The sequence below is a fragment of the Callorhinchus milii genome, unplaced genomic scaffold, assembly GCF_018977255.1.
Source record: "Callorhinchus milii isolate IMCB2004 unplaced genomic scaffold, IMCB_Cmil_1.0 Scaffold8, whole genome shotgun sequence".
NCBI classification, from domain to species: Eukaryota; Metazoa; Chordata; class Chondrichthyes; order Chimaeriformes; family Callorhinchidae; genus Callorhinchus; species Callorhinchus milii.
The window spans coordinates 16537782-16559138 of NW_024704749.1; the positions used below are offsets into that span (position 1 = coordinate 16537782).

The following is a 21357-nucleotide window of genomic DNA, read 5'->3' on the forward strand; positions in this document are numbered from 1 at the left end:
GTTTACCCCCACTCCCGATATACTTCACTCCAGTGTGCACTCACATTTCATCGATTCACCTTAAATTTAACATCTTGTTGGCACTTGACACTTGTGCTCTTTTTATATCTTATCAGGAGCAAAACATGCAACCGGAGTGTGACCGACTGGGCACTAAAAAAATGATTTGCAGTAAAATAAATTTCATAGCAATAATACAGGGATGTTCTCCCAACGTGAAAGGCACTATATAGGTGCAATTTGTTGTTGTTGTTGTTGAAATAAATTCGTGTTTGATCCTCAAGTGGGATAAACCGAACATGTGGAGCAATCCAAAACCCTGTCTGTCCAGCGCCTTGGGATGTCCTCCCGACGTGAAAGGCACTACACAAATGTAATTGTTGTTGCATTAAATAAAGCAGTCTCTATGTCTGACTTCTGCCTCCAGGAATCAGACCTGAGGCTACAATGCCCCCTGATGGAAAGTACTTGTATATCTACAGCTTTCAGCACTGTGAATTAACAGTGGAATATGACTTGAGTATCAGATTCAAAAGGAGAACGATATACTGTAGTTTACAAATGTGGGAGTTTAGCAACGCCTGGGGAGGGAAATGTAGAATGTATCACATCAGTGTGATCCACCTTGGCAATCGGTCCTGATCGAGGAGCTGAGCTGTCAAATTTCCGAACCTGTGATCTTAAAACAGAGAATTAAAAGATAACTAAATTACAATAATTTGCACTTATACAGCACTATTCACATAGGAGAATGTCTTAAATGCTTTACAAAGTCTGAGTGAGAGCTAGAAGGGGGGGGAAAGCTGGCTGAAGGCCCAGTTGAAGAGAGATTTTGAAGTTGGGTATTGAAAGCAGAGCAAGGTCAAGGCAGAGGGAATATCAAAGAGTTCCCGTTTCTAAATGCACACTAACATCAATAATGGAAGACCCTAAATATACTTTTGTTCTTTAGGATTTTTTTCTCTTTCATCTCGGAGAAGAATGATGTATTTCTTCCTCAGTGAGGTTCAAATGTTCCTGGATAGCTAAGAGAACAATATACTGTAGTGCCAGCTTCAGGTCTGTCCTGAAGCGGTGTTAAACTTAACCGCATATCTACAGGACTGTTCAGACTAGAGCAACATCATCCAATATTCTGTTACCTCCCCTCACATTACATTTGTTTTTCACATAATACAAAGCGTTTATGCCAGCATACACAATACGTTCACAACACACACACACTGCCTGATTCTATTTGCTGTAAATAAACAGACACATACTGTCCTGCCTCCTTCCCATGAGCTGAATTATACAGATGTGGAAAAGAAAAGCTGCGGCAAAATAACGTTTAAAAATAATCATAACAATGGGAAACAAAAAAGACAAGTGACTTGTTAAATAAAATACAGTTCACCGTTCTTTATTAACTTTTCAGTGCTCTTCAAAATAAATATATGTTTTATATGTCAAACATACAAGTGGAGAAAATGATTAGGGATGGCGTGAGGCATGGTAAAATGTGTTACAACAAAAAAAATGCCATTGCTTACAATGTGACCTGTAGAATAATACTCAAAACCATTTAGAAAATAGCTTCATCAAGTCTTCAGGTATTTACAGTTTCAACAGACCAGATAATCCATACACCTATTTACAAAAACTTTCAATCCATTTTACACTTCTGATTTAAGAGCATGAATAAAAAGATGGAACAAAAAATGTAATCGAAGACAAACTTGCATTCGTTAGCTCTGGACTCCATTTTTACTGACATCTCAAAAGGTTACTTCACCAAATGCATCAGAGCAACCTGGCTTGTGTAGTGTTCACCGTGAGCTAATACGGTATGAGCTTGCATCATAGGGAACTGTGTTTACATGATGTTCAAGGCCAAAGGCATAAATACATTGGACTGTGCTGTCGTCAAGCATGGTGCAGCCACAAAGTGCTCATGTTGAAAATATTTCCTCTTCCAAGGACAATAAGCAAATCTGCACTTCTTTCAAAAGAAATGTGTCCCTATGTACTCTGAATCAATTATTGGAACCGCCCTTGGAGCATCTTTGCTAGACGTACGGAAGAGGATTTTATTAGTGTTTTTGCGATGCACATTTGGGACATGAGTAAAATACTCAACACTTGAGTTTGATAGAATGCACTTGGGTACAACGTGTTATAGTACACGCCTATTCAAATTTGTACTTATTGATTTTAAAATAGTTATTCCAGTGAATATTTTGGGTAACAAATGGGTTAAATTTCAATTAGCAAAGAATTTAACAATGTGGAGATCATCTTTTAAAAAATTATCAGGGAAATATTCACAGAAAATTCATGAATTCTGTACACATGGTCCACTGGTCTCATCAAAATGCTGCTCTATTCTGAAACAAAATGTAGTCCCACAGATCTATGCAGGTTTCTAAACAAGCTCAAAGTATGAGCCATTTTCCAAACAAAAGGAATACAAATAGATAGAATTCTGCTTCTCAGTATCACCTCAATTCAAACATCATTACAAGCACTGGGAATCTTTTCTATATGAATTATATAAACTTGATGCCAAATCAAGTGATTTAAAATCTCTGAATGACGTGTTACCATCCAAACATGCAACAACAAAACTTGCCTAATAAACGCAAATATCTGCATTGCTTAAGGAAGAGATGATACGGTTTATAAGATATCTCAACCCGGGGCTGTTTTACTGACCTGGAACACACTCTATGCTTCTTATCAGCAACTAACTAACAGCTAGTCCTTGTGATGCCATTATTCGACTAACACACAGTGCAGTTGGGATTTCATTAAATGATACAAGAGGTATGTCACACTTGCATATTCTAAAACAAATTTAATGGTTAAGAAATTCATAATCTTGTAATGACTAATAAAACTGAGATATAGAGAATAACCAGGAATTGGTGACTGACAACAGAATGACTGACCAGACCATACAAACACACACATTCTCACTGATCACTGGCGTTTACACCCCTACAGAGAAGCAACGCTGCTGTCTAGCATATCACACCATCTCCATTCAGCTGCCAAATCCGCTGCCACTAAATCAGTGATTGATACAAATATAACTTGTACTTTTAACAATTATACAGGAACTGACTTAACGTATTACACATCCAAAAAGGGAAACGTTCAACTCATCTTCCTTGTACATGTATGGACATGCTTTGCAACATTTCAGTTAAGCTGTACCTTATATAAATACTTGGTACACGTGCAATGTATTTGTAACAACACACTACACTCTCGGCCCGTCATTATAATGTAGATGTCTTTCCAGTATTTTAAGGCAAGACCAGTTGGATTTTAAATTTTCAAAAGGCAAGCAAGAACCACATGATTTACGCTGATGATTTGGCTTTTGATAGTGCAACAAATGTAATAGATCAATATTTAATTTTTAAAAAAATCAAAGGATGGTGTGGGCAGGGGGAGGAGAGAAAATCTTACCTTCGTATAGGATTTATCTAGCTAGTAAAGGAACATTCACCCCATCAGCCTGGGCTGAATGCAAAAGCAGCTTATTAAGTGTTTAATTCCCTAAAACACGTAACTCCCTAAAACAGTCCTTTATGGCTGTAATTTTTAAATGTTTTAAAGCCAGTGTTAAATTACAAACAGATAATGCACATTAATTAAGTTATATAAAATTGACCTGCACTCATTTTCTTATGTTCCGTTCGCTCTACATTTCTCATCTAAAAACAAATGCGTGAGAAGGATGTAATTGAGATAACAGTGAAGATGTGTGTGTGTGTATATATATATATATATATAATACATACACACACACCAATGTGACACCTAGTGATTAACTACTCACCAGAACAATTTATGCCATTTCATTTGTTTAAAAATAAGTTGCTTAAATCCATAAAACAAAATAAAAATTTGCACTTGTAAGTGCATGTGTGCGCACGCATATGAAACTAGTGTAAGTATTTTCACAATATCTTCTACCATTTCGCCTCTTAACTCTCATTAGCTTATAAACAAATACAAATTATAAACAAACTAATGTCCATAAACATTCGAGTACCTCAAAAGTTGCAATAATAGTTTTTGATGGACAACCCACATAGGCAAGTCCATAGAAACTTATAATCAAAACATTGGTCTCTGTACCTGAAACCCTTTAGAGGAGAAAAGATTTATTTGTTTTATACAGTCTGTAGTTAATTATTCACCCTGAAGGGATTAAGATTCAAGTATTGTTGCACCATATTTATTTGACAACCGCACAGTCCTCCTGCATCAAACACTCACAGGTCATTGGCAAAATCAAGTCCCTGTCACTTTTGCTTCCAGCCAGGATGCACAGAAACATTGCAGTGTCAGTTAGCAAGAGACGATGCACAATGAACCATTCACAGGAACCATTCACATTTCTACAGCTCATGGTTTCTGGTGAAACCCACGAAAACTCTCGCAGTTAAATGTTCGTCTGTTTCTCCACCGTGTTCCCTATCAATCCCAGGTGAACACTGATTGATGCTTCAAACTCAGAAAAGCACGTAAACCATTTGGTCTATAGCAACTCTTGTCGCGAACAAAGGTATCTTGCTTGTGCACAGCACAGCTGCAAAGGCATAGTGAGAGGCAAAGAACACGAGCCTTTCCACTTGAAAACAACTTCCTCCTATGAACCTTTTTTTAAAAAAAAAACACAATTGAATGAAGGAAAAGCAAAATCCTCAGCATAGCCACTTTAGTGAACCTGCGAATGTTCACTGCATTGGAAAACTACCCGCTTCGAAGATGACTTCAGCCAGACAGTCTTCTTTCTGGCAAAACCATGACTGCATCAGATGGCTGCAAACCCACATTCGCTGCCACCTTTTCTGTACACAGGTCTAGCTATTGCATCTTTTGAAACTGAATTGTCCACAGGCAGCGGCGGTTAAATAATTTGGTTATCGAGGAAGCCTTCGCTAGTCTTTAATTTTTTTTTACTATTTTCCTATTCAGATAGCGTTTATACGTCTGTAGTGACTCAACCCTTCAAACTTGCACAATTAAGACAGAAATGTCCAAATCCAGAAGGGCTCCTTCGTAAGCAGCTATACGGTTATTTGAGTTTGGCCCTTCAACATTCTACAGTGCATAAAGCTGCTCAGGAATGGGATTTTCCCCCAGGACACAGGGTGCAGCAGCATAAAAGGACCATTACAATGATCACACATTATATAAGGGTGACCAAATTATTTTAACCACTGTACCACTTCATATTAAGATTTTTTTTATTTTAAACTGAACACACACAGCTCCCGACAGGTTATGTTTAAAAACTTCAGAAAAAAAAAAAAGGTGTGGTTCGCAAACGTCTGCCACGAGAGCATTCATTTTGCAAAAAATTAGCTAGAGATAACAGGGAAAGAAGGAGTAAGCGGCCAAGAAATGTATTAAACATCATTGTCCCCTCCTGTCCCAAAACAACCCAGAAAGTTTTAACAGCATACATAGTTAACGAGCATGCTGCTTGTACAGTATAAGAAAAAAAGGACAAAGGAAAGAGCATTTTTACAATGCATGAGCTAATAAAAATCCATCAACTTTGATTGTGACCTTTGAGCGTGCCTCTTTATAGAAATACCGTGCTCTGTGTGGTAATCTCTACTTCTACACAGCAATCTTCCTTACTGGACAAATAACACTCATTCATTACTGCAGAACACAGGCTTTTGTCCACCGTTGTGGGATGATCAAGCATAAAATGTGCCAAATGCAACTGATTTAACACATCGGGCTTTCTGAAGGCAATTCTCAGCATTGGATACCATCTCTCTTTCCTGTATAGTATTGGTTACATAGTTCTCATAATTGTGTCCCAAGCTCCTCACTGCATCGATCAACGCTTCTGCTATCTTTAAATACACAAACAATCAGTCGCTGTTCATGGTAGAATAGGAGAGGATTTACTGAACAGCATTTTGGACTGCAAGAAGGTGGTTGCCTTGGTACCTTGGAAAGCTGTTACATCAATTCAACTTGCAGCCCCACTTAAAACGAAAGTCACTGGACTAGACATGTTCAAGTCCAGGAAAGGAAAATAGTCTTCTTCGCGGCTATTTTATGTCAATCTTGGTGCGGCATTGCAAAGCTCATCATTCCATATTTTCCTCAAGTCAACCTGAGGTGTGAGATTATACATTTCCCAATTTCTCACAGTGACGCTAATCCAAAGAGGCAGAAAAAAAAGAACGCAATAGAGGCGTCACAACCAGTGCCCACAGATAATCCATTGGATAGAAAACTTGCCACATGCAGAGAAAAGGGGTTTCAGCCACAGTAACCAGCTTAGAGATTCAAGCCAGAATTTGGTAAAGAACCGCTAGAGAGCGGTTCCCAGAGACAGACAGGGACAGGACAATGCCTCGGATAAAGAATTCGACATTGCTTCAGTTTTGTTACTTGCTTTTTGGAATATATTACATTTTCACTGCCTGCACAGACATACCAAAAGCAAAAGTTCCCATTCTCATCTGTAACTGTGATCAGCCAAGACTGTAAGTCTTCCAAAATGGAACAGCCAGCCACCAAATCAAATGAAGAAGCCGCTGATTTCAACACAATCTACTTAGGGGAGTGGGGTAAGGGGAAGGGGGCCGAGAAGTTTAAAATGAACCAACAAAATAGAATGCCTTTGCCTTCATTTTGCTGCCGATTGCTTCTTTGGCGCTCCAGAGCGCTTCGCCTGCCACAGGTGATTGTGAATGGTGAGAGCGTCCACGCTGACTGACATGGTTTTGGAAGGTATTAGGTTAAACTGCTTCCTGTCCGAACTGTATTTGTAAAGCTTGTCAATCATCTTCTTGGTAATGCTTTTTGGCCCCGTCCCAGTTAACTTCTGGATCTCCTCAGCTTCAGGAAAATAAGCATAAAGTGCCCGGAACTGGCAGCCCGCGTCACGGAACAGGATGATGTAATGATGGGCTTCACATCTCTCAAGCTCCTAGAGAGAAATGGAAAAACACGGTATTTTTCTCAGAAACACTGCCACTTTTTCGATGCCGTGAAAACATTGCTATCACCACAAATTGCAAATACAGTAATGGTAAGTATTATTCTCTTTCCCCAATCTAAATTTCCCTATAAAATCCTCCACAAGAATAAATAGGTACAGATTCATTCGCATGGTACCTACTTATTAAATAATTCTGTGTTATGGGTAACCAGCTATAACCAGCTGCAACCTATGCTCTGTACCTGCAGCAGAGACGAGGAACTTACATCATGACAAATTACACGCCTCGACGCTTTGTGTCTCAGAGATGTAAAGCACTTAATGTGCAATCCTAACCCAATAACTAAAAATAGTAAGTATTGCCCTGACAGGGGAATGCTCACGAGAAATAACAGTGCACATCGCGGGTACAAAAGACAAGTTGCTCATACAGAAAATGGCTGCACAATTGTATTGCAATTCGGGCTAAAAGAAATTGTTTAACAGGAGTAAATACTGAGAATTATTCAGTTAAAAGGACAGCAAAAAATGATCTGAAGTGTTCAATTGTACTACTTTTGAACAGCAGACTATAAACTTGGAACACTATATATGGAACATATTATAATCAATATCAGTTCAGGGAATTGTACCTAGTTGTTCTGTAGTTCGATTTTGAAAGAAGTTGCACATAAAAAATGTTTATGCCACTCACCTCAAGTATTGAGTTTTTCTGTGGTTCATTTACTTTTCCTGCCAGGCAGCAATGGGAAATTGCGTTGTGAATTAGTGGCTTGTTTGATTTCGAACTTGGTTCTTTGAACAGTTTTGGACCTGAAACACAAACAACAAGTTAACACCGGAAGTTTTAGACCTCCGTTCACAAGTGGAAGTGAACGACCTGGACAAGAAACATACCTGTGTACTCAGCTACTGATGCAATCGAAGAGGCTGTGGACGTATTCTCCCAGTCTCGTTCAGTGTTCCTGCTCTGATTTCGGCTCAGCACTGAGAACGTCTCCATGGAATCTGTCCTGTAAATTGAGCAAAATGACACAACCAGTCTTCTTGTTAATAACACAGGATCATTCGTTGATAAACCGCTGCTTCCGCTCGATTAGCTGCAGCGTGTCCCACGTGGCCTCCATTCCACCACTGGCTTTTGATTTAATTTTGGTATTCAGTCACTAATCCCCGAAATTCTGGAACACTCTTCTTCTATCCTTCCGCCTTGCCCCTTCCTCCCCATCGTCATGTCAAACCTGAAGACCTTCCTATTCAATCATGTCTACGGTGACCCACCCCCTCCCCCTGGCTCGGGGTCATGCTCGGCCACTGTCAAGTGCTCTGCGTTTTAAAGTGCAAGTTGTTGTTGATTAACAAATATTGGAGGGTAAGGATTACACGTCACCCAAACCAACTAGAATAATCTCCCAAATTAAATCAAAAATCGAAGAGAGATTTAAATTATAATGACCTTTTTCTCACTGTGCAATGCTTGACGATTTCACCTCTGTGCTTTTTGACCAAGCAATTTTCATTACAAATTAACTGTGCTTTGCCAGCCTGGTTCTAAACCATGTTAATTTTATTTGTTCAAAGATTAATTCTATGCTTTGAAATCAGGGAGTTCATGAGTAGTCAAAAGATGCCATACACACCACCTGGTAAATTAACCTTAATGCTCATATTTGTCAAATAACTGATCACTTTGATTGAATAAAATGATATATAATAGGAATACATGTTAGAGATTTTCCACCTACAAAGCAGTATAGACAGAATCATCATAGAACTAACACATTAAATTCCCTGTGAATATCAATTTGCACAAGTAGGGAAACAGCTGAAATGAAGTTAATCAGATTACAGGGTCATGTTCCAGCACACCTCCTTGCATCTATTCCTATCCTAATGATCCCACCCCTACTTCTTTTAAGTTTCACGATGAACAAACATTCTGATTAGCTCAGCTCTTCTTCCATTTGCAACCTATAAACGTTCTGTACAATGCAGTTTGCAAAAGTAAAAAGAGTTCATATAGGACCAGGTGTGAGTAATGTGGAGTTTGCTTACCTTTGTGAAAAGCCACCACTTCCTCCTCCCCCAGAGTTTACACTTTCTGCCTCTGTGGTCGCGGCTGATGCCAAAGAAAGGCTGGAGCCAGATTGAGCACTGCTCAGATTATCAGCTAAATAAAATAAAGCAGAATCATCCCTGAATACTGTACAGGTTGCATGTCTGAAAGGGAAGTCAAAGCAACAGGTAAACTATGCCTGAGCTGACAAACAAATGGTGGCTATCTTGAAAAGCGCATATCCGTTTTGCATTTACCTGATCAAAGAAAACTTTCAGAATTCTACATTTGTATCCTGTTTCTTTCCCCCATTGGCTCTATAACTGTACACAGCCAATCAGCCAGCACGTAATACCAGAGTGAATACAGGCAGGTTAATAATCAAGTAACTTTTTTTTCCCAAACAAACATTACCAAGCTAGTGAAATAGAAAGATGCAAGCAAATTACAAAATCATTTTTATTTTTTTAAAAAAAGGAATGGTATAGTTGTATACTCACTCTTTTTAGGTCATTCAACAAAAAATAATTCTAAATTCTCGAATATCTGAATACAAGTCAATTCACCATCCCAATATGAAGCTAAGCTTCCCTCCAACCCCCCCCACCCACGCCGGAATGGGATGAGACAAGACCTTGTTTTGTCTCTGGACCGTAAAGTTGTAGGTTCTAACATAATAGCAACTGAATTTATAATCTGAATTGACAGACAAATGGTTAGATCTTTAACACCCAATTTCTTCCTTGTCTGCAACTTACGAGTGGAAGGGTATCTGGATGGTGGTTCACTGCTGGACTCTTCCCGATGTACCGATTTGGGACGTTGTTTCTTAGTTTTGGGTTTGGGTTTACCAAGTCCTTGTTCATCTAGTATTTGCTGCTGCTTACGCCTCAGATACTCTTGTTTGATCAGCTCTCTGCGTGCCTTCTCCTCCTCTTTACGAACTCGTTCCTCTTCAGCTTTACGCCTGAAATAAAAGCAGGATCACTTAAAGACGTACTTTAAGTCACACAGTTTGCAGGTGGTAAATGTTATACTCTTTGGAGGAGGCTTTTTACAGCTCTAAAATACAGACTAGAGTAAAAAAGAGTAAAAAAAACTCTCTCTAGACCGTGTCAGATTGGTGGTGAGTTGGCTAAGTTTATTAAAGCAGGATTACTATTCTTTCTTTAAAAAGACGTTGGGTCAAAGTTTTAACAGTTGAATTTTCAATCCAAAGCACAGGGTCAATATCTGACACTATTTCGGTGCCTCTAATTTAAACCATTACCTCGCTTCATCGCGTTTTTGTTCTATCTCTGCCTCCAGCTGCTGTCTTCGCAAGCGAGCCTCCTCGGCTTTACGTTGCTGTTTAAGCAAGAACGCAGCACGCTTCTTTGCTAGTTCGTCTTCTGCTTTTTGATCATCCTGCAAGGGTTACAAAACAGTTGTTGGATTATGGGTGCAGGATCAACATGTGCTAAAAAAAACACCGAATTCAAGGTCACCGAATCCACATCGCAAACCAAACCAAAGGTCTTTTAATTTTCTCCCCCACTTATCTGAGATTACTGATACATTTTCTCACTTCTACAATATTTCTCTATTTTCTGAAGCAACATTCATATCCAGCTCAAGCAGGAAGAGTCCTGTCATTGGGTAGTATAGAAACATCAACAGCAAAAAATAATGTATATTGTTGCACTACAGCATTCTCAACACTGATGGCAGTTCACACCAAAGCAGAGCAGCAATGTTTGTGTCTGCAGTGTCACCATATGGTTGGAATTAGGTACAACACTTAATGTTGCTCATTCAGAATTAAATGCAAAAGGGGTTGTTTCCAAATATTGGCATAAAACAGGTTAACCCTTCACGGATGTTAGTTACAACAACAACAACAAGATTCCATTTATAGAGTGCCTTTCACGTCGGGAGTTAATGAATAACTTGGTAGCTTTTATCTGCTCAGAAGTCGTTCAATTTTTAAATGGCATTAGGGTTGAGCACTAGGGATTTATAGCAAGGTGGGATCAAGCGCAAAATATCTGAACTTCACACAGTTTCACCTTCGCAACAGTGCTTTGCAACATCATAGCTTAGAGGTCTAGTCCAGCCCTGAAATAATGCAGTCCTTTCACTGTTCTGTCTAAGCCGTTATGAAATGGAGTGAGCTCAAAGCACTGTTAGCAATCAAAATAAGATGTGATTTGAGTACCTCTGACAAATAAACCGATCAACCATCTCCTCACTGAAAAGTTACATTCCTCTGTTCCAAAGCAACAAATTGGCCAAGTACTTTTCAAAAATATCCGCCTTCTCTGCCAGACTACAAGGTTGGTCGTACCTCAGCAGTGAAACATGCTGAAATGGCATTCTGAGAGATGATAATGGCCAACACTGGTCACAAATCCACACAGATTTAGCCCCACAGGAGAGGATTCCCACATGACACTTGACAGGTAAAATCCCAGCTACAGGAAGGAACCTACCCAGTTAAGACAGAATGTATCTGTACCCCTACCCACCTCCCACAACAAGTGTATAGCTCTTTTGGAATGCATCCATTTGGCCATCGACAAAGGGAAAAGGAAATAAATCAACCGCTTGCGGCCAAGGAAGAATGATCTCCAACCAACAGGAACACTAGTTATGCGGGGCACTGCTCCTTGTCCCCCCCAGCCCGATTAAATCGCAGGGATTTAAGCTAAATGAACTCTCTCAAGCCATGGACAGGAATAGCTCCCAAGTGTGTATGCAGCCATGTCAACAAACCAATGTACTACCCCCACACCCTGTGCAATAAACATACAAAGGGTTCACACAAGGAGGCTGATAATAATAATAATAATCTTTGCATTTGATATAGCGCTTTTCACGTCGGGAGGACGTCCCAAAGCGCTTCACAGAACACACTGTACAGTGAATTGACTGTATATTTGTGGGCGAACGCGGCAGCCAATTGCGCACAGCAATGTCCCACAAACAGTCGTAGATTGAAAATGACCAATTTATTATTGTTTTTGGTTTTGGAGGTATTATTATTAGGCTCTGTGTGGAGTAAGGAAACTTGCCCAAGGTTTCGCCCTCTGCCTGGAATTGAACTCAGGTCTCTCACTTGCAAAGCGAGTGCTCTAACCACTGAGCTACAGGACTCCACTCCATAACATTGTTATAGGACGTTAGACGTTTAACACAGACTAACCTTGAAGAAAAAGCCTAATCCAGACTTCTGTTCAGATTCGTTGATCACCTGACTAGTGGAAATGCCTCGATTTTCACACGCCTCCTCATCTTCCGGCCCGTTCAGTTCAGAGATGTCTACTTCTATGAGGTTTGCCTTGTTTTTAGATTGTTCCTCGACAGGAATATTCTCCTTTCCCGAGCAGTCTGAAGAGTTTATTGATGGATGCTCAATCTTCTTTGGGGTGCTAATGACTGCCTCAGTATTAATCTGCTGATAGAAATAATTGTAACTGTCTTTCTGGGATGCTGAGAGCACTGCTGCCCTCTGGTTACCTTCCTCACACAGTATATCATCTGCAGCATCATCTTTTGTCCTTTCAGCTGTCTGCTCTGCATGGCCCCGATCAGGTGTGGCTTCTAAAGACCCGGTATTAACGTGGTCATCAGAAGCAATAGCCTCGATCTCTGGCTTGGTCGCTTTGCTACTGGTGAAGGGGCGCAAGTGAGGTAGTGTCTCTACACAATGCGTTGGAGTAATGACACGGAAAGTACTCTGCATTTTGGAATCCCGAGACAGTTTTATGTCTGTTGGCCTTCCTGAACGGGCGTTCTTGGCTGGAACGCTGCGCGGTTGTTTTCGCACACCTTGTGCTGGACTGCCCCCCATGGGCATGGGTGGCTCTACAGTATGTGTGGTCTGTTTGGTCTTTTGGTCCGGTAGGGTACAGCTGGCATCTGGCAATGGTGTAGATGGTGCTTGGTCTTTGAACTTCATGAGAAGCTCCTGTTGCTGTGAAAGCTTATGCATCTCATGCTGAAGGTTGCTCAGTGTTTCATTGAGCTTCTCGATAGAACGGCTGTATTCATTCACATCAACTTCTCCCGAACCATCCTCGAGTCCACCATTGGGACTCACCTTGTTCTTCCCAACATCATACGGTGGCTGCAAGGAATCCTTTAGCCACCGTTGCCTAACTGCGGCTATGCTTTCCTGGATATCGTTTTCTGTCATTTTCTCATTTACATCCTTCGGATCAACCGCTTCCATTTGCTTTAAGTATTCCACTTTGTCCTCTTGGTTTGCAAGAACGTCATCGGTCCTGGAGCCCCGAGACACTATAGCCACCGTTTCTTCAGCATTTGGTCTCTCGGCTTCCTTCAAGATGTGTTCCGGCTTCAATGGCTGTGGAATTCCTTCATTTTTTCCCTTTTTGACTATATGTAAGAAGGCTGCTCTACCCAACTTCAGCCGTTGACGGGCGGAAAGTGCCTCCATTTTCTTTTTTTGACCTTCAATCGCCCTGCGTTTTTCCTCGAGCTGCATGTGAAGCTGCACAAGTTCAGAGGCTAACAGGTGAGCGCTGTCTTTCATCTGCCTGCTGGGGCTCTTTTCTCTCCTCTGTCTCCAGGTTATCATGGGAAGGGGGCAACATTCAGACCCATCGGGAGTGGACTTCTGCGAGCTGCTGGTGCTCGACTTGGTCTCAACGCTGTTGAGCCTTTGCAGTTTGCGTTCAGCAAAGTTGGTCATTCGGACGCTGGTGCTGGCCAGAGAGATACTGCTGGTCTGGGAGATTGTACTCAGGCAAGGGCTGGAACGCCCGCTCGCACCTTCCTTGTCCTCGCATTCCTTCACTTTCATGTCGTGGTGTAATTTGCTGGATTCCTCTTCCCCATTGTACCGACTTCTCACTGGGTGGATCTCATCCTCAGCAGGCAGATCTCCCTCACCCTCCTCCATATCTAGCATTTCAGAATCAGAATCTTGCATGTTAAGTGTCCAGGTTGTGTCACTGGCACTTGCTTTATTGGTACCTGTGGACTTCACACCATTGGGTGGTTTACTAGCCGGTTCTTCTTCAGGATCACCGGTGTGAAGGAAGAATCCTCCAGCCTGCTTCTGGGCTGAAGTGTCAATACTACTGCTCAGCAAGGGTCTAAAGGCACCTAAGGAATCCTCTGATGCTTCAGAATGTTGTAAAGGCTCTGTAGTCGTTGGTTCAGCGCTTGCTGTAAATTCGGAACTGACTATGGGAGTGAAAGTCCTATTAATATCTGCGTCAGTATTGGCATTCAAGGTCTTTTTATGGGCTGAAGGCAAAAACCCGTCAGCCGTTCTCCTCACTGAAGCAGATCTGTGCTTTTCCTCTCCACACTCTTCCCTTTTGTTAACCAGAACAAGGCTTTCCTTGGCTGGTTTCAAGAAAGCAGGCATCAAAGGTTCCAAGAAGAAACTGTCACCTCGATTTGTTGCTTCAAGATCATTGGGCTGTTTCTTGGGGGACGTCAATGTTGATGTACTGGCAGCTCTTGATAAAACACTCTGTAACTCAAGATCAGAGTTATTAACCAGACCCTCATCTGACTTAATTATTGCTATTAATTCCTCGTCGTCCTCATCCTCCATATCCACGTTCCTGAGCAAGCCTTTTCCATTGCTTCTTATTGATGTGGGCATCATCTGCGACTGGTGTTTAGGGGTTACGTTGATTACATTGGAAGCTAAACTGTCTTTGCTGATAGACCTAGCCAAGCTGATGCTATCCCCAGATCCAACATCCGGATCACCATCAGTTGCATAATGAAGGGCAAATGGTGTAGGCTGAGACAAGGGTCTGAAAGAGTTGAAACAAGTCTTAGAAACATACTAAAAATTACTACTACTATTGTGCGAAATTGGCTGCCGTGTTTGACGCACAAAATATTCTGCCAATTCACTTTATATTAGATCCTGTTAAGCGCTTTGAGACATCTCGAAGCATGATAAGGCGCTATATCAAATTCAAGGGTTATTATAAAGTATGTTGCTGTTTTATTCACAAGATTTAAGCTAACTTAAATAGCTTAGATCAGGGGCGCAAGAAAAAAAGATTAAGTGTGGAGAATAAGGGGCAAAGTAAGATGAAGAAGTCAGCTTCTAAATTTAATATTGAATATCTCTGGTTGCAGAAGACATTTTAATGTGTGCAAATTTCATCATCCTTAAACATAAAAATAAATATTTGCTTTGCGTTTAGTTGAAATAGTTACTAAACAAGTATTTACCTTGGTTTCTTTTCTTGCCATGCTAACACCGAGCCTCTTGGCTGTCCATCAACACGAGTTAAGGAGTTTGAACGATGCCGAGTGTCTAAATAGGGAGGATAACATTTCAACAATATTCCAATATTTCTGAACAATAATTGTAGATATTTACTGAGTAGATTACCTTAATATAGAATTGTATTTACAGACGATATTCTCACAATAATATTCGCTATGAGTCCTCACAGTAACATTTGGGCACCGCAGCCAAAACATTGTTGGAAGTTTCTGCCCTTTTAGACACTTCACATATAGGTTCCCAATGGCTTTAGTGGGTAAAAGTACTGCTTAAAATTCTTGTACTTGCACAAAAATACCAAATCTGTACTAAGGATTGGATTTCTCTCCCTCGTCAGTGAACAAAATTGTCCAGCTGAACAATGCTTCTTCATGTGCTCTTACTGCTCTCCTCAGCAAAGCACCAAACAATTCAGAATTTTTTTTAATCCTTCATTGAATATTCAGCTCATTTACTCTGCAAGAAATCTTACCTGGACTCTCTTCACCAGGTAAAGAAGATTTATACTGTCTTTGTCTCAAAGGCAACAGTGGATGCGGTGAGCTGAAGGCAGGGCTTCCTTTACTAGTACAAAAAAAGTGAGGCCAGGTTACATGAAATCACCAAAACCTTTTTGATGAATAACATCTAACAGAATATGAGAGAAAGCCTAATTTGATGTGGAGGAAAAAAAATGAAGATACGAGTATTTATTTTCTCCATATCCATTAGATATAATGATCGATGACCATTCCTTTTTACTCAAATGGTAAAATCCAAAAACATTCAAAACCGGCAGATAGGTTTACCAATGAGCAAATTCAGATAGGATACATTCAGTAAGAAAAATCTATAATATATATATATAGAGAGAGAGAATATATATAACATATAGATAGACAGGATTATGTTAACGACAAAACACAGGTATTGCAGGACATGGCAAGATAGAGAGAGAGACAGACATAGACAGACTTACACAAACTCTTCAGGATGCAGGTAATACCTGATTCCAATATCTGCGGTAATCTGGGGAACAGGTGTTTGTGGATCAGCAGGACCATTTGCAGGGCTGACCATAAAGCTGCGCTTTGTTGCATTGGAAATAGGAAGTGGCGGGCGAGTGCTCTTCTGTTGCAAGAGGCTTTTTGCTGAATTGAGGACAGATATTAGCATTAATACTTTTCAGAGATCTTCCTGCTTGTAACAATATAAATAACTACTTTTACCACACAAAATTTACATTGAACATTCACTTTCTGACTTGTCTGAAAGATAATATTTAAGACAAGCTTAATTCTGTTTGTGTCTGGCAGGGTTACTGTAGCTGATAGGCGTTCAATATACCAATTATCTCAGATTCTTTAAATTCAACCCACTTAACGTAAAAACGTTAAATTTAATAAACAAGAAAACAATGCGAAGGAGTGAATATCTTTAACATACCATCTTTCACCTCTTGAACATCCCTCGGTTGCACAAAGTCAGGTTTAACATTTTCAAACCACCAGAACAGCTCAGCAATAAACACCATAACATTAGGCTGGAAAAAAAAACACAAACCAGTCACGTTACACATGCACACTTGTCGTTCTGTTCTCTATGGTGGGTTTGATGAGTTATTAACAGAATTCATTTAAGAACAATGACTGGTTGAAATGTCATCATGCAGCAATGAAACAGGTTGATTCCAAATTCTGCTTTCTGGATTCCCCTGGACCTCTACACCAATGTCCCTGTAAAATTCACTGAGTAACTCGCAGAGAGACTCAAACTGATGGCTCACTACAGTGGTACATCAATATTAAAGGTTGAACAGAAATCTACATTGGAAGGGGCTGCTCTGTTTGTGGTACTGTTAAAAATAATAATTTTCTCTCCAATAAACGATCCGTTAAGAAACTTGGGTTTTACAATTGAACGTACCTTCAGCACCAATGGAGCATATAGCATATCTTCCAGTGTGAGATAAAAACACTTGTTCAAATACTGATGAGAAAAATCTATCAGCAGCTGAATGTTGTACAGACTGTCAGCAATTGAAGTCACTTCCTTCAAACAAATATCTGCAAGAAAAACAAATTCAACTTAAGTAAAAAGGGTTAAACATACTGAACCTAGTTGTGAGGGAAAAGACAAAAGGAGAATTTATAGTCATGAGTACCATGCTAAAAGCTCTAGATTCTAATACTGTAGCTACTTTTTAAAAATCAGTATTATGTTGAGTTTATTCTAACAAGCCAATTGCTCCCATTTCAGCCACAAATTTACACTAAACGTTCACTATAAATGGTGGGGCTCAAGAGAACTGTGCTTCCAGCATTACAATTAAGAATAACAATCAATATTATGCATACACATATGTAGCAGTATTCTAAAAGGCAAAGTGAATGTGGAATTCAAATCTATTACACAGAATGATTTCAGAAAATTAAAATGTTAGAATACCATATTGCAGAGATAGTAAAATGTTTTACAAACGGATGACTTTGCTTACGACACAACTAAAACTATTACACACCTTCCAATTTCATCAATTCTGGGCAGTAATAATGAATAATTGCTAGAAGTGAACAGCCATCACAAACATCCCTCATGAGATCTTCCATTAAAGGGAAAAATGGCAGCTGCTTGTTTAAGGGATGATCTCTTCGATAACGCACCTGATACAAAAATAAATATTAGCCAGCAGATAGTGAAGAAGTTGGTATATGCACAGTTCTAAATTCAGAATATTTAATTCTCTCCTGCACATCAAGATCAATGTGGAGAAGCCTGGACCAATCAGCCTAGTTTAAACTAATTATCACATTCCTGGGCTATTTGGTCTTAATTCAAACAAAAGCCTGCTGTATGCTTCCCTCAACAGTGCATGAGAACTTTGCTTACTGAGGATCATAAAGCCACAACTCATTTGGAACTTGTATAGAATTTTGAAATGGCAATTCTTTAATCATCGGGGGAAAATAAGTAGGAACATTCAGAATCTAGTTCAACTAGAAAACTAATGGCAAGAAAGGAGGGAAGTAAACCAGACAACTGAACATTGCACAATATGTTTGTCAGAATCTTTTGTTAGGCAGATGTACTGTCACAGCATAGATAGTAGAGTATTCTTCTCTTTACTAAAATAGCACATTTACACTATTATAAACAATGAGCTGAAAGACCTTCTGCTTGTTCAGCATTTGTTTTTGCGAGTTCACAATATTTTCTGGACTGGATCCAGTGGACTGGACCCAGAATAATAAATGTTTCTTTGTTAAAGCTGACCACTACAAAATCTGGGGTAATTAAGCGGTTGAATATTCAATTATGTTAAAGCGGCTGCTGAGGTGCAAATAATCACAAGTAAATTTGCAATAATAATAACTTGTTTCAAGGGAGATTCATCAAGAAACTCAACACGACGTATGAGATTATATAAAAAAAAGGGCAACAATTCCGAAAGCACGCCCCCTACTCACAATGTTTCGTATGTAATCTAACTCGCTTTTTAACTAGTTACATTCTCCCTGCAATTGTTCTCCCTAAAAATAAACATGTCAGTTATCAAATCTGAGAATAAAAATGGGGACTGACATTTCATTCCTTTCCTGCAAGGTAAATTATCGTATTATTTCTGGCTCAGTACTGCATTGCCAAATTAGTATTACTTGGTCTGTTGCACATTTAGACAACTTTAAGAGAAGTTCTCCCCTTGTCTTGGCAATCACTTCCCCGACTCCCAACTCACCGTAAAGGGCCTGGATGACAAAAGCTTGGGAGAAGGCAATACTCTTGGCCATTCAAGTCAGCCAGGTAGCAATAAATTACAGTAACAAAGGTTCTTTATATGACAGTATTTCTGATTAAAGACAAAATAGGTGGGAAGTAATGGATGGCAGGGGAAATACAAAAGATTACAACTAGTACGATCTCCCGTGTTCCATCAAAAAGAGGCTCGTAATTTTTCTTTGAATATAAAATAAATATTATGTCCCGATTTTATACTTCGCTGAATGTTTAGTTGAACAGTGAATGTTATTGATATTTGTTTGGAATATTTCTAATTGTGTGGGAGCTGAATATCTGCAGTGCATTAAACAACCTGAGTGCTTCAGTCATCCTATTATTTCGAGAGTACATAATTTAACAGCCTTGGCACTGTTCGGCACATCACTTCCACTAAGCTAATTTCCTTTGCACTCACTGTTGAAAGAAAAATAATTTAAAATGCAAAAAGTAAAAAATGTTAACACTTAATTTTAAAAAGCCTTATTTATGGTGAATCTCCTGACTTAAGCGCTATAGTTCCACACTGTAATTACTTGTCTAGAATACTGTCAATATGAGCTAGTTTAACTACTGATTTGCTGAAATGCTAACAGATACATTAACTAAACCACGAGTAAATGCTGGAAACCTCAGCAAATCAACTCAAACCTGCACACACTCAGATTTTTATAATGTACGGATAATTTAATTGAAGTTATAATAATACCTGCATTTATTATAACGCCTTATCACATCATAGAGATGTCTCAAAGCGCTTCACAGAATATACTGTAAAGTGAACTGTTTGTACATTTTGGACAAAACGTTTGTATGTTTGTTTTGAACAAAAATATGAATCCCATCCACCTTTGTGTAGTTAAGTCATATTTTTGGCCAGTAATCATTTAAATTATATCTGAAATAACCTATAAACCCTAGAATGTATTTACAGATTGGAGAATGCGCTGCTTGTGGAAGCCACCAATGTGTTGAAATGTTTGCAGGCCTCACTTGCTATTTTAGATAAACGTTGTGCTTTATTTTAAAAAAAAATTTCAGGACGAGATTGGTACTGGCAAGGCCAACATTTGTTGTCCATTCATTGAATCAATTGACCGGGTCACATCTATGACGCAATCCCATCTATCTTAAATCTTTAATACTTGCATTGGCTGCAAAACACATCAATCAAACTAGTTTTGAACCAGTGAAAATGACTTCAATAATCAAAGTTCCTCCCGTCTTCCAAATGAAGGGAAATGGGTAAAAAAAATGGGAGCATTAAGACAAGCAACAGATTAGAAATCGGTGGGAAAGGGTTATAACAGGCAGGGGGGACAGAACAGTGAAAATTACAAAGAATGAAGAAGGGGAAAAAAGGAATTACAGAAAATAGAAGGAAATGTGACAAGTAAAATTTTAATAAATGAAGTTCAGATTCTGTTCTCCATTTCTGTGGTTACCGACACAGTTATAGCCATTTTAAAAAATAGTAATGAACATCTTGATGTTGTAGCTTTATGACTTTTGGTAATTAGTAATTATACTAATTCTTTTCAGTATCATGAGCTTCAAATCTACCCTACTGGTTGGCCCAGGGAGATACGAGTCTGCAGATCTGATATCAGCTAAGGATTAAACAGGAGCTAATGGGAAAAAATTACTATGCTAATACTTTCTAATGTACTAATCGGGTACTAATGCGGCTGCAGCAACAGTTCTTATGATCAATATGAAGAAGATTGTGTTTAAATACAATTGGTCGTAACCTTAATGTTAAAACATAAAGCTGCTACTAAGTCTATTGAAATTAGAGATCATCGCTATAACAAGTTACATTTTATAAAAGGTGCTTCAGGAAGCATTTCAATTTAACATTGCTACACTTTCTACGCCAGAGAATGCTAAAAGATTCTAATATTGCATCTTACTATACAAATGCAATTTTATTATTGTTGTTACTCATGTATAATCCTAAAACTACTGGCATTTGTTTCTGCTTTTAATATAGCTACAGTATTTCCCAAACCTGAAGAAAATTTAACAGCAATTAATTTTGCATAAAGCAAAAATTGCACTGGTATACATTACTCTTACTACATAAGTATTTTACACAGATCTATTTTAAATGATACATTAATATATTTTCCATTATATTTTTTAAATGATACGTTAATATATTTTCCATTATAATTTTTNAATAGCTGAACATCTGAGAAATTATCTGTTTTCTTACCATCTATGATAACCACGAATTACATTAACAGTGAGATTGGAAAAGACAAATGGATGAACAAATCCAGAACAAAACATTATTTGGGGATAAAA

General features: G+C 39.1%; 1 protein-coding gene across 3 annotated transcripts in view; it reads right to left on the reverse strand.

Moving 5' to 3' along the window:
- Positions 1–1381: 1381 nt before the first annotated feature.
- camsap1b (calmodulin regulated spectrin-associated protein 1b) overlaps positions 1382–21357 on the reverse strand; it is a 44798-nt gene continuing 24822 nt past the window's right edge. For 2 of the 3 annotated variants that reach the window (XM_007900308.2, XM_042337250.1), the window contains 13 exons: positions 17795–17936; positions 17200–17339; positions 16720–16816; positions 16253–16424; positions 15767–15858; positions 15237–15321; positions 12211–14806; positions 10297–10433; positions 9785–9993; positions 9026–9140; positions 7868–7983; positions 7665–7783; positions 1382–6958 (listed from right to left, as the gene is read on the reverse strand). In XM_007900308.2, coding sequence (XP_007898499.2) covers positions 6656–6958; positions 7665–7783; positions 7868–7983; positions 9026–9140; positions 9785–9993; positions 10297–10433; positions 12211–14806; positions 15237–15321; positions 15767–15858; positions 16253–16424; positions 16720–16816; positions 17200–17339; positions 17795–17936 — 4323 coding nt within the window. In that variant the 3' untranslated portion in view covers positions 1382–6655. The remainder of the gene's footprint in view (positions 6959–7664; positions 7784–7867; positions 7984–9025; positions 9141–9784; positions 9994–10296; positions 10434–12210; positions 14807–15236; positions 15322–15766; positions 15859–16252; positions 16425–16719; positions 16817–17199; positions 17340–17794; positions 17937–21357) is intronic. The other variant, XM_042337251.1, reaches the window with a different exon arrangement.